The sequence below is a fragment of the Bos grunniens genome, chromosome 7 (genome assembly GCF_055505025.1).
Source record: "Bos grunniens cultivar Pamir isolate PY7600 chromosome 7, Bosgru_T2T1.0, whole genome shotgun sequence".
Classification (NCBI taxonomy): Eukaryota; Metazoa; Chordata; class Mammalia; order Artiodactyla; family Bovidae; genus Bos; species Bos grunniens.
The window spans coordinates 38,090,400-38,103,831 of NC_141171.1; the positions used below are offsets into that span (position 1 = coordinate 38,090,400).

The 13,432-nt window shown below is 51.4% G+C and overlaps 1 protein-coding gene across 1 annotated transcript in view; it reads left to right on the forward strand.

The window, feature by feature from the left end:
• Nucleotides 1-13,424, forward strand: part of CDHR2 (cadherin related family member 2) — a 44,880-nt gene extending 31,456 nt beyond the window's left edge. Inside the window, exons 19-32 of the mRNA XM_086410826.1 lie at nt 70-675; nt 1,816-1,887; nt 2,314-2,363; nt 3,921-4,072; nt 4,222-4,330; nt 4,420-4,508; nt 4,970-5,038; nt 5,140-5,217; nt 5,312-5,372; nt 5,463-5,587; nt 9,641-9,754; nt 9,835-9,915; nt 10,098-10,155; nt 13,156-13,424. Coding sequence (XP_086266952.1) covers nt 70-675; nt 1,816-1,887; nt 2,314-2,363; nt 3,921-4,072; nt 4,222-4,330; nt 4,420-4,508; nt 4,970-5,038; nt 5,140-5,217; nt 5,312-5,372; nt 5,463-5,587; nt 9,641-9,754; nt 9,835-9,915; nt 10,098-10,155; nt 13,156-13,290 — 1,799 coding nt within the window. The 3' untranslated portion in view covers nt 13,291-13,424. The remainder of the gene's footprint in view (nt 1-69; nt 676-1,815; nt 1,888-2,313; nt 2,364-3,920; nt 4,073-4,221; nt 4,331-4,419; nt 4,509-4,969; nt 5,039-5,139; nt 5,218-5,311; nt 5,373-5,462; nt 5,588-9,640; nt 9,755-9,834; nt 9,916-10,097; nt 10,156-13,155) is intronic.
• Nucleotides 13,425-13,432: the final 8 nt, after the last annotated feature.

Consider the following 13,432-nt stretch of genomic DNA (forward strand, 5'->3'; position numbering starts at 1 on the left):
TGAGGATGGAGGATGCCTCCGGTGGCCGCCAGGCCGGGGGTCCTTCTGCACTCTGCCCCTCATCCACAGGAGTGCAGGTGGGCATGGTGGAGGCCTGGGATGCAGACCAAACGGAAGCCAACAATCGTATCAGCTTCAGCCTGTCAGGGAGCGGCGCCAACAACTTCATGATCCGAGGCTCAGTGCTGGGGTCTGGGCAGGCAGTGGGCCGCCTCTCGTTGCCCTTGGATGTGAGCCTGGACTACGAGACACAGGCCTCCTTCAGTCTGATCATGAGTGCCGAGAACGCGGACGCCCAGGGGCGTGAGACTACAGCAGAAGTCCTTGTAACTGTGGAGGACGTGAATGACGTGCCACCCACCCTGGACTCAGCCTCGCTCCAGGGCATCCGGGTGGCCGAGAATGGCTCGCAGCACGGCATTCTGGTCAACGTGGTGGCCCAGGACAGGGATACCATGTCCCAGGTGGAGGTACAGCTCGTGAATGTCATCTGCACCAAGGCTGGAGTTGACGTGGGCAGCCTGTGCCACGGCTGGTTCTCTGTGCTGGCCAACGGCTCGGTGATCATCAACCAGAGCGAGGCCATCGACTATGAGGCCTGTGACTTGGTCACACTGGTCGTGCGGGCCTATGACCTCACAACAGACCCCCGCTTCCAGGCCTACAGTGACAATGGTGAGGCAGCCTGGCCTGCAGGGCTCAGCAGGCTGCAACATAGGGGCTGTGGGGAAGGACTGGAATTTGTAAGGTCGGGGTTCAAATCCTGGCTCCAGCCCCGGCCAGCTGTGCCCCTGGGAAAGTCACGACACTGCCCAGAACTTTAGTTGCCCCATCGGTCAAGTGGAGTTGGGTAGTAGGTTGCCTATGAAGAGTACATGAGAATATGTATGGAAGGCATTGAGTGCAGTGCTTGGCATGCTGTTGTTGTCCAGTTGCCCAGTCGCGTCTGACTCTTTGCGACCCCATGGACTGCAGCATGCCAGGCCTCCCTCTCCCTAACCATCTCCCCCAAATTTGCCCAAGTTCATGTCCATTGCGTTGGTAATGCCATCCAGCCATCTCATCCTCTGACTCCCTCTTCTCCTCCTGCCTTCAATCTTTCCCAGCATCAGGGTCTTTTCTAATGAGTTGGCTGTTCACATCAGATGAACAAAATACTGGAGCTTCAGCTTCAGCATCAGTCCTTCCAACGAGTATTCAGGGTTGATTTCCTTTAAGATCGACTGGTTTGATCTCCGTGTTGTCCAAGGGACTTTAGCACTTAATGCTGTGATGCTGAGAGGCAGTGTAAAGAGACTTCAGAGCCACGTGTGTGCTCAGATCCCACGTCTGACACCAAGTAGCAATAACAGTCACATCAACAGCCAGCATATATTGAATCCTTACTACAGCCCAGCCTATGCTAGGCACCTTGCAAGCATTTCACCATTTTACTCCCACACAATCCATGTGGTAGGTGATCCCTAGCCAATTTTATAGATGAGGAAACTGAGGTACAGAACGGGCAGTTCAATAATGTAGCTTACACAGCTAACCAGGGCCAGAATAATGTTGTGGCCAGGTGGGACATACCTGGGCTGGGCTCAGTCCTGGCCCAGTGGTCTCACTGTGTGACTTTGGACAAGTTGCTTATCCTCTCTGAGGTCTGGGGAGAATGCTCCCTCCTACACAGGCCAGAGGAGACTGAGTTAGTAGGGGAGGGGTCTGACCGTGGGTGATGCATGGGAGGGAGGCTGCTGGGAACAAGCCTGAGGACCAGGCTTTGTGGGTCAAGTCTTGCTTAGAGACCAAAGCCAGCCAATCTTTTCCCTCTAGGAAGCCTCCCCATCACCATCGAGGATGTGAATGACAACGCGCCTTATTTTCTGCCTGAGGATAAGACTTTTGGTAAGCTGCAAGCCCCTCCCTCCCCACCCACACTGTACTCTGCCAGAACTACCTTTGGGCAACTCCCACAGATGCTGCTCAGACCCCAGGTGTGCCTCTGGAAAGGGAGGAAGGCCTCCAGCCCTGTCTCTCTCTCAGGGATTCAACAGGAGGAGAGACCCGAGTTTTCACTCTATCTCTGTCCCAACTCACATCTGACCCTGGGCCCGGCCCTCCTTCTCTGGCCTCAGTTTCCCCATCTGCACAATGGGGGGTGGAGAACCTGCTAACTAGCGGCTCAGGGGTAGCTGTAATGGGGGTCTGGCAGTAGAGAGCTTAAGGGCAGGTTTGGAGGGATGCGCCCCGAGCTGGGCTTATTATGGTCAGCAGTTGGCCCAGGGGGCACTGGCCCTGATGCCACTGACCTCTTCCTGTCTACACTTGCAGTGATCATCCCAGAACTCGTCATGCCCAACCAGCAGGTGGCGTCCGTCCGGGTAAGTCCCTGGCTCCAGCCGTTGTCAGTCACATCAGCCCCAGGAGACACAGGGCCTAGGCCTGTGGGTCTTTCAGCCATCCTCCAAATGTTTAGACACTAGAAAGAAAATGTATTAACTCTCTGGGATGGAAATGAAGCACCTGCTTAATTGATATCATTAAACTCCATTAATTGTTAAGTGTGGTATTCATAAACAATTCATGACCCTAAAAACCACTTGCAGTGCTTTTCTTCAGAATTCTGGACTATTACAGAGAAATCACAATAACTGTAAATTAAACAAGTTCCTCGTATTAAATAATTTCCAGAGCAAGCTGCAAAAATGCTTTCAATTTTTATAGCAGTGGATGTGTTTATATTAGAAGGTGGTAGCTGTCCCCGCAGTGGGTGGGACTGAGGCCTCCCCCACAGCCCTGGGGCCTGGGTCTGGCCAGGCCTTTTAACTGAGCTGGGGAGCTGTTGTGCCTTTTAGGAACTCACTTTCCCTTCCAGACAAGAAGCTGTCAGCTCTTGGCAGTGACTCCTTAGGGTTCAGGCGTTTTAATATGTGGGTGGCCCTCCTTGAGTTATGGAAAGGGCATGGGTGTGGAGATGGATGGGTCTGGCCCTCCCCACTTACAGCCGAATGTGCCCTGGGGAAGACAGGTCTCTGTCAGAACCCCAGTGTCCTCCCATAAAAGGGGAATAGTAATTCTCCCTTTCTGGGCCTTCCCAGGTGGCGCTAGTGGTAAAGAACCCGCCTGCCAATGCAGGAGACATAAAGATGTGGGTTTGATCCCTGGGTTGGGAAGATCCCCTGGAGGTAGGCATGGCAACCCACTCCAGTACTCTTGCCTGGAGAATCCCATGGACAGAGGAGCCTGGCGGGCTACGGTCCATGGAGTCGCAGAGTTGGACACGACTGAAGCCACTTAGCACTCATGCAGTTCTTCCTCTCTAGGTTCTTTCTAGGCTCAAAGGGTCAGTTTTCCAATCTTCAGCCCTGGCTGAAGACGTTCATTCCTACGTCAGGAGTGTGGCCCTGGCTTTGAACAATTTTCTTTAAATCAACTCCCTTTTGAAACGTCAACACCAGCTTTAGCCTCATCCTGAACAGTGACATCAGTGGCCTCACGGCTCTGTGTGTTGGTCGTATTCTTCTCCGAAAGGCACTAGAGTGAATAAAAATGCCTCATTTCATGGTCCGCTGGGGGAATTCATACTCCTGTTAGCGAGTGCTGAAAGGAGGGGTCTGGGGGAAGGTGCTTGGTACACAGTAGGTGCTCAGGACAACTGAGTGTTCCTAGGCTTGTGCGTGTGTGGCAGTGAGAGGGGGAACCTTCCCAGGGTGACCTTCTACCTGGGAGAGACTTGGGCAGTGACCTGTTGAGTTGAAGCAGGGACATATTCAAACACTGTTTGTTTAAAGCACTTGGTCAGTGGCCTGGGGAAGGCCAAAAGAGGTCACGGCAGGGCCAGGCTCCCAGGCTACCCTAGCTTCAGATTCCTGCTGGGGCTGGAGGGGTGCCTGGCCTGGCCCAGCCCCCACAGTGTGTTCCCTCTGTCTTGCTCCCAGGCCAGAGATGACGACTCAGGGAACAACGCAGCCATCCTGTTCTCCATCTTTCAAGTGGATTTCATCGCTAAGGATGGGGCCGTGATCCCTTTTCAGGGCTTCTTCCGGGTCTCCACTTCCTCGGAGGCCAGCGTGTTCACTGGCAACATTGAGTAACTGCGGGAAGCCCCTGGACAGGGGTGGGGGAGCCAAGCGGGGCCTCAGGGCAGTGAGTTCCCCATCCTAGGAGGGGTCCAAGGGGGTTCTGAGAGGACTACAGCTTGGGTTTCAGAACTGAGTGGTGCCCTCCTACCTTCCGTAGCCTGGTGACCAGCCTTGATTCCACTCTCCAAGGCACCTACCAAGTGACGGTCAAGGCCCAAGACAGCCCTTCTGAGGGTCCTGCCCAGGAAGCCAGAATCACCCTAAACGTGAGTGTTAGGTTCTGTCTCAGTTCCCAGTGCCCTCTGCCACTCCAGGGTCCCTTGCGTCTCATCTTCCCCATGTCCCCCTCCCATAGCTCTTTACCGTGGACCAGAGTTACCGCGTGAGGCTGCAGTTCTCACTGAACAAGGAGGAGGTGGGCGCCAACTCGGAAAAGATTAAGGAGTAGGTCTCAGGAGCCAGGGGGCGGGTGGCTTGTGGGGAAGAACAGGGCTTGGGAGGCTAGTCCCTGATAGAAATCTGAATGGAATATCTCTCAACCCTGTCCGTGACCCACATTTGATCTGGTCCTTGTCTTTGACCCTATACCTGTACCGGCACTTCCATTCTGCATGTGCCCAGAAGCCTATGGTTGGCTGGGCAGAGACAGGCCTAAATAGGGCTGCCACATATAGTTGCAAAGGCAGTGCACTGCACAAGGGCACTCTGCTTGCTAAGCTATAAACCCGGTCCCAGAGGAAGGGGCTTCCTTGTCTAATTTGCACAAGAGTGCTACTTGCTTAGCCAGTGGAGCTGTCCGGAGGAGGTGACCCTCACACAATCCCTAATTTCACTGCAGAGCCCTGGCCACAGGCCTGGGCTAAGGCCCCTACCCCAACCCTCTGTGACATCTGCCCTCTTTGCAGGGCTCTTGCTCAGGCAACCAGGACTACTGTCTACATTGTGAACATTCAGGACATAGACTCCCAGGTTCGGTGAGTGCCCACTCGGTGGATGGGGCGAGAAAGACAGGATCAGCAGCAGGGGTGTGGCCGGGTGGTCCTGGGCTGCGGGCTTCACCTCTGCCCCATTCCAGGGCCCGAGGACGTTCCTATCTTGATGCCTATTTTGTCTTCTCAAATGGGTCAGCCTTGACCCTTGACCAGCTGAGTATGTGAGTGGGGCTGCCCTTGGGGTGGGCAGGAGGGTAAGCAAGAAGCCTGGGGGATGCCAATGTCCCTCGGGCCTGAGCGGGGCTTTGTGGCCAGGATGATCCGGAATGACCAGGACTCCCTGACGCAGCTGCTGCAGCTGGGGCTGGTGGTACTGGTGAGTGTTGGTGGGACAGAGGTAATAGGAGAGCAGGGAGGCGGGAGACTGACCCCACAGCCTCCTCCCATCACACTGCTTCTTCTCCAGGGCTCCCAGGACAACCAAGAGTCAGAGTCACAGGACACACTCCGCAACGTCACCATAGGACTGGGAGTCGCTTTGCTGCTGGCCATTGTGATCTTTAGCACAATCATCATGTGTACCCAGAAGAGGTGCTGCTCCCATCACCCTCTGTGTCTCAAACCTCCCCTCTCTTACCACCCAAGATATCTAGGGGTAGAAAGACCTGGAGCTTAGGTGTCAGGAACATCTGTATTAAATCCCCAGTGACTCCTTAGGATCTCTTGGGTAGGTCATCTCCCCTTCCCAAGCCTCAGTTTCCTCATATGCAAAATAGGCTTGATGCTAGATTCCCCAGATCATTTCAGGGATCCACGTGCATCTCATACCAGCAGACATCTGGCATATGTTGTTGTTGTTCAGTCACTCAGTCTTGTCTGGCTGTCTGCAACCCCATGGACTGTGGCACCCCAGGCTTCCTTGTCCTTCACTATCTCCCAGAGTTTGTTCAAACTCATGTCCATTGAGTCGGTGATGCCATCCAACCATCTCATCCTCTCTTGCCTCCTCCTCCTGCCTTCAATTTTTCCCAGCATCAGGGTCTTTTCCAATGAGTCAGCTCTTTGCAGCAGGTGGCCAAAGTATTGGAGCTCCAACATCAGTCCTTTCAATGAGTATTCAGGGTTGATTTTCTTTAGGATTGACTGATTTGACCTTGCATTCTAAGACTCTCAAGAGTCTTCCCCAGAATCACAGTTCAAAAGCCTCAATTCTTTGGTGCTCAGCCTTCTTTATGGTCCAACTCTCACATCCATACATGACTACTGGAAAAACCATAGTTTTGACTACAAGACTTTTGTCGGCAAAGTGATGTCTCTGCTTTTTAATATGCTGTCTAGATTGGTCATAGCTTTTCTTCCAAGGAGCAAGCGTCTTTTAATTTCATGGCTGTAGTCACTGTCCACAGTGATTTGGGAACCCAAGAAAATAAAGTCTGTCACTATTTCCACTTTTTCCCCATCTATTTGCCATGAAGTGATGGGACTGGATGCCATGATCTTCATTCTTTGAACACTGAGTTTTAAGCCGTCTTTCTTTCACTCTCCTCTTTTTACCTTCATCAAGAGGCTCTTTAGTTCCTCTTTGCTTTCTGCCATTGGGCATATCTGAAGTTGTTGATATTTCTCCCAACAATCTTGATTCCAGCTTGTGAGTCATCCAGCCTGGCATTTCACGTGATGTACTTTGCATAATTTAAATAAGCAGGGTGACAATATACAGCCTTTGTGTACTCCTTTCCCAATTTTGAACCAGTCCGTTGTTCTAACTGTTGTTTCTTGACCTGCATATAGGTTTCTCAGGAGGCAGGCAAGCTGGTCTGGTATTCCCATCTCTTTAAGAATTTTCTACAGTTTTTTGTGATCCATAGTCAAAGGCTTTAGCCTAGTTAATGGGGAGAAATAGATGTTTTTCTGGAATTTCCTTGCTTTCTCTATGATCCAATGGGTGTTGGCAATTTGGTATCTGGTTCCTCTGCCTTTTCTAAAACCAGGTTGTACATTTGGAAGTTCTTGGTTTATATGCTTTTGAAGCCCAGTTTGAAGGATTTTGAGCATTACCTTGCTAGCGCGTGAAATGAGCACAATTGTACGGTAGTTTGAACATTCTTTGCCATTGCCTTGCTTTGGGATTGGAATGAAAACTGACCTTTTCCAGTATTGTGGCCACTTGTGGCTGAGTTTTCCAAATTTGCTAACATATTGAGTGCGGTACTTGAACAGCATCATCTTTTAGGATTTGAAATACCTCAGCTGGAATTCCATCACCTCCACTAGCTTTATTCATAGTAATGCTTCCTAAGGCCCACTTGACATCACACTCCAGGATGTCTGGCTCTAGGTGAGTGGTCTCATCATCATGCTTATCCAGGTCACTGAGACCATTTTGTAGAGTTCTGTGTATTCTTGCCACCTCTTCTTAAACTCTTCTGTTTCTTTTAGGCCCTTGACATTTCTATCCTTTATTTTGCCCATCTTTGCATGAAATGTTCCCTTGGTATCTCTAATTTTCTTGAAGAGATCTCTAATCTTTCCCATTCTACTTTTTTCCTCTATTTCTTTGTGTTGTTCACTTAGGAAGACTTTCTCATCTCTCCTTGCTATTCTCTGGAACTCTGCATTCAGATGGGTATATCCTTCCTTTTCTCCTTTGCCTTTAGCTTCTCTTCTTTTCTCAGCTATTTGTTAGGCCTCCTCAGTCAACAACTTTGCCTTCTTGCATTTCTTTTTCTTGGGGATGGTTTTGGTCACTGCCTCCTATACAGTGTTACAAACCTCCATCCATAGTTCTTCAGGCACTCTGTTTACCAGATCTAATCCCTTGAATCTACTCATCACCTCCACTGTATCATCGTAAGTGATTTGACTTAGGTCATGCCTGAATGGTCTAATGGTTTTCCCTACTTTCTTCAATTTAAGCCTGAATTTTGCAATGAGGAGCCTATGATCTGAGCCACAGCTCCAGGTCTTGTTTTTGCTGACTGTAGAGAGCTTCTCCATCTTTGGCTGAAAAAACATAATCAATCTGATTTTGGTATTGACCATCTGGTGATGTCCACGTGTAGAGTCATCTCTTGGATGACTCTTGGGTTGTTGGAAAAGGGTGTTTGCTATGACCAGTGTGTTCTCTTGGCAAAACTCTGTTAGCCTTTGCCCTGATTCATTTTGTATTCTGAGGCCAAACTTGCTTGTTTCTCCAGGTATCTCTTGACTTCATACCTTTGCATTCCAGTCCCCTATGATGAAAGGGACACCCTTTTTAGTTAGTTCTAGAAGGTCTTGTAGGTCCTTATAGAACTGATCAACTTCAGCTTCTGTGGCATTAGTAGTTGTGGTATAGACTTGGATTACTGTGATGCTGAATAGTTTGCTTTGGAAACAAACCAAGATCATTCTTTTTTTTTTTTTTTAGATTTCATGCAAGTACTGCATTTTTGACTATGAGGACTATTACATTTCTTCTAAGGGATTCTTGCCCTTAAATATGCCCATTCCTATCCATTTTAGTTCACTGATTCCTAAAATCACTGATTCCTAAAATCAGATGTTCACTCTTGCCATCTCCTTCTTGACCACATCCATGGTCATGGACCTAACATTCCAGGTTCCTATGCAATATTGTTCTTTACAGCACTGGAGTTTACTTCCACCACCAGACACATCCACAGCTGAGTGCCAGTTGTGCTTTGGCCCAGCGTCTTCATTCTTTCTGGAGCTATTTCTCTGCTCTTCCCAGGTAGCTTTCTGGACACCTACCAATCTGGTGGGGCTCATCTTCCAGTGTTATTCATATTTTGTCTTTTCATACTGTTCATGGAGTTCTCAAGGCGAGAATACTGGAGTGGTTTGCCATTCCCTTCTCCAGTGAGCCATGGTTTGTCAGAACTTTCCACCGTGACCCGTCCGCCTGGGGTGGCTCTGCACAGCATGGCTCATAGTTTCACTGAGTTACACAAGGCTGTGATCCATGTGATCACTTTGGTTAGCTTTCTGTGATTATAGTTTTCATTCTGGAGGCTGTGGGACTGTAGTTCTTGCTTCTTCTGTCTGCCCTCTGATGGAAGAAGGTAAGAGGCTTGTGCAAACTTCCTGATGGGAGGGACTGGCTGTGGGAAAAATTGGGTCTCCTCTGTTGGGCAGGGCCATGCTCAGTAAATCCTTAATCCAATTTTCTGCTGATGGGTGGGATGCTCCCTTCCTGTTAGTTGTTTGGCCTGAGGCGGCCCAGTCCTGGAGTCTACAGGCTCTAAGGCAGGCTCTAAGGCAGCAAACTGCAAAAGGACTTATGCCAACATACCCCTCCTAAGATTGCTGCTGCCAGTGCCTGAGGGTGACAGTGGGTTGGCAGTGGCCTGACTCGGGGACAGGGGCACTGGCACATGCTATGCCTTTAATAAATGCTGCTTCTTTCCCCCTTTCTAATGCATATGGGGGCAGTAGCCATATCTGGGTGTGGTTCTAGGCTTTGCCACTGATCAGCTGTGTGGTCTTCAGCAATGATTTTCCTTCTGTGATTCTTATGCTCTGTAAGATGGAGCTAACCTTCCACCAGCCAGGTTGTTGTGAAATCACACTCTCAGGGCCTGTACTGGGCACACAGTAGGTGAATAGGGAAAGTGGTGACCTCCCATTCTGGGTTCCCCATAGCTACCAGCGGAAGCTTCGGGCTATGAAAGCTGCCAAGGAGGCCCGGAAGACAGCGGTGGGGGTGATGCCCCCAGGCTCTGCCATCCCTGGGACTAATATGTACAACACTGAGAGGTAAGTGGGGACCAAAGGGTGGGTAAGAGGCCCCATGGGGTGGTTAAGCCCATGGTTACTGGACTGGGCTTTCTCTCCAGGGCCAATCCCATGCTGAACCTCCCCGCCAAGGACCTGGGCTTTGAGTCCCATTCTTCCTCCAGCGACTTGGACCACATCAGGTGAGCAGTGCCCCTGGCAGCCAGGCTGGTTGGTGGTAATAGTCATGGTGCAGGGAAGGGTGAAGTGACAGTGATGGTGTGGTGATGGTGTGGTGATGGTCATGGTGGTAGTGGAAGTTGTTGGCCACAGACAGGTTGGATTGGGCCTGCCAACCATCTGAGCTCCATTGTCTCCCCTACAGCGTCAACTCCCTGGATGACAATTCTGTGGATCTGGAAAACAGCGCGCAGGAAATCAAGGCAAGATGGGGGATGAGTTGGTACCTGGGGTTTCTGACTTAGGGTGCTTCTCTGAAGAGGTGGGGTTCAGGACAGAGCTCAAGGGACCTGCTGCTGACATGGGTGTGTCTCTGCCCTCAGCCTTGGGAAATCCCATGGCTTTGGAATGGGACCCAATCCTTATTCCTCTACTCATTCACTGTGACCCTGGGTGGGTGACTTCTTCCCTCTGGTTCTCAGTTTTCTAATCTATAAATGGGGATCAGAACACCAACTATTCAAAACTGTTGTGAGGATGAAATAAGAGTGGGTATAAAAACCATCTGGCACAAAGCAAGTGCTCAGAAATCTGGTTCCTTCCCTTTATATCCTTTATATAAAAGCTGGTGGGGTGGGAAGAGGAGATCCGGAGATGAACATAATCCAACTGAAGAGCAAAGGTGGGCTCGAGTGAACAACAGTGCTGTTGTTTGTTCAGATGCTAGTTGGTTCGGTTAGATCAAGCATTTGCATAGCCTGGGCTGCTGACACGGGGAGCTCTTTAGATGTGAGTGTATCAGGTCACAGCCCAGGGATTCTGATCAGCTGGGGTGGGCCTGGGAAGGAAAGCTCCCGGGATTCTAATGTGCAGGTGAGTGAGAACCTCACAACTGGGAAAGTAGATCAGAGGGCTGGGTGGGGGATGGGGCGCCAGAACCAGGAGCAGCTATCCTCTCCTTCACACTTTGTAAACCACCACTGGAGTAGAAGCTCTAAGGCCCACTGACATTTGATAGTCTATGGCTGTGTGTGTGTGTGTGTGTGTGTGTGTGTAGGGATGGTATCCTCCCGCCATTCACCTTATCCATCCGACTTTGGGTCCTACCCTCAGCCTAGCCCTGCCCTCCTGGGGATCCATAGCCACCCTTCATGCTTCAAGACTTTTACTTTTAAAAAAAATATGTATTTGTTTGTTATTGGCTGTGCTGCGGCTTCCCTGATAGCTCAGTTGGTAAAGAATCCGGGCTGTGCTGGGTCTTTGCTGCTGTGTGAGGGCTTTCTCTGGTTGTGGTGCGTGGGCTTCTCATTGTCGTGGCTTCTCTTGTTGCAGAGCACAGGCTCTAGGGCAAGTGGGCTTCAGTAGTCGCAGCACACAGACTCCATAGTTGCAGTTTGCGGGTTCCAGAGCGCCGGCTCAGTAGTTGTGGCCCAGGGGCTTAGTTGCCTCGAGACATATGGGATTTTCCTGGAGCAGAGATCAAACCTGATTTCCCTGAATTGGCAGGCGGATTCTTAATCACTGGACCACCAGGGAAGCCTCATGCTTCACGACTTATTTTCCCTTAAGGATCCCTTACTTGAAAAGATTTGGTCAAACAAAGCCTCTCACAGGTGTTAAAATATCAGAATGCTGCCCAAGGACCTGGCTGTCACTCGAAGGCCTCCAAATGGGCCCCCAAGGATGAAGATGACGGATGGGGGTTCAGGCTGCCAGGCAGTGCTGGAGGCCTCTGGATGGATGGCTCATCTCTGGGTTCAAGATGGTTTGGAGCAAAAACTCCAACTTAGGTGGAGGGGAACAGTTTTGTGGGCTGGAGCTGGTGACTGGGCAGGTGGCCCCTAATGGAGGCTAAGTTTGACTCTAGTGGAGGAGAGTGGAGTGGGGAGGGGAGAGGAGTCAGAGACCCCAGCAATGGGGCTGGACCTGTGAGTTGGGGAGGGCCAGGGAACTCCCAGGGAGTCTGGAGAGGGAGGAGGATCAGAGTGCAGGCGTCTTCAGTCTTCAGGCCGGGAAAGAGCCAATCCTGCGAAAGCAGGGGATGGGGTTCAGTCTCCGAGATCCTGCAGCAGAAGGTGGGCCTTGAGGTCTCCAAGTGTGGAATGCAGGTGGGGCCTTTTTCCACAGTCCCCTTGGTGCCAACTCACCTAAGCCTTCCATAAATGTTTGTGTGGAAGGTCTGAAAGACCTGAGGGCTCATCCAGTCTGAGTTTTTCAAGCAACCGAGGCCAGGGAGGTGTGTTGAACTGCCCAAGATTAGAAAGCTCGCAAGGTCAGGGCATCCCAGAACCCAGGTCTCCTATCTCCCAGGCCAGGCCATGTTTCCTGGGCTGCAATGTGCCAACTGTTCCCAGTGGGGGTCTGTGTGGAGGGCTCTGGGGAGCATGGCAGACTGTTTAGCTCCTCCTGGGACCCCCTCAGATGTTCCACTGCTTACCAGGGACCAGAACAACCCCAGTCTGGAAAAAGCCCTTAGTGAGCCCTAGGGAGGGTGGAGGTGGTGGTGGTGGTTGGGGCTTTTCTCCCATGAGTGTCTTCATGGTGGAGTAACTGAGCCTGGGGGCCTGGCTGGTCCACAGGAGGGATTCTTGTGAAGGTGTGAGTGTGACATGTCACATGGTGAGGGGGAAGAGGGAGGGCAGGAGACGAATTAGTGTATGCCGTGATGGCCGGCAGGCAGGACCTGGGTGTGATGTATCCCTCTGGGATGGCAGAAGGACCTGCCAAATTCAATCAGGGGCAGCGTGGAGTTGTGGACAGGCTTTAGAGTCAGGAAGACCAGCTGTCCAAACCTTGTTCTGCCCCTTCTGGGCCAGAGAGCCTTCCAAGCCTCAGTTTCCTCATCTGTAAACTGGGGGACGTTATCCCTCCCTCAGGAGGTCCTGTGAGTACCTCAGGTCATGGATGGCTGTGCCCAGCACCCACCATGCATGCCATGAGGTACAGGTGGCAAGGACTGTGGCTGGACTGGTTCTGGCACAGGATACAGGGCTTGACATTATTCAGGACCTGGCAGAAGACCAAAATGCCACCATGTTCATGGGCAAGACAAAGGCTGGAGTAGATCCCTGAGGCCTGCCCCATCACCTGAACCCATCTGCACCACCAGTAGTCATGCCGCCTCTGGGACAGAGTCAGGAAACTGAGACCCCAGCCAAGGAACCATCTGGTTATGAGCTTGAAGGCCCAATCGTTCTCCTAAGGACTGGGGAGATCACTCCATCTTTGCCCTGGCCTGACCCCTCCCCTCCCTCTTTCCACAGAAGGAACCCCAGCATGGTCCCATGGGGCCACATCCAGAGCCCAGGAAGAATGAGCTGTCCGGGAGGAAGGTGGGCTCAGAGCAGAAGGAGGAGCTGGCCTTCACTAACCTTGGCCTGAACACCACAGATCTGTGATGGGGGCGCAGCCACCAGACCCTGGCCACAGAGCTCCACACGGGCCCCCACTCTTCTGATCCACCTCCAAAGAGGCCTTGTTACCCCCAAATTACACCTACCCTTCCCTGATCATAATAAGATAAGCTGCTCCACCCCTGTC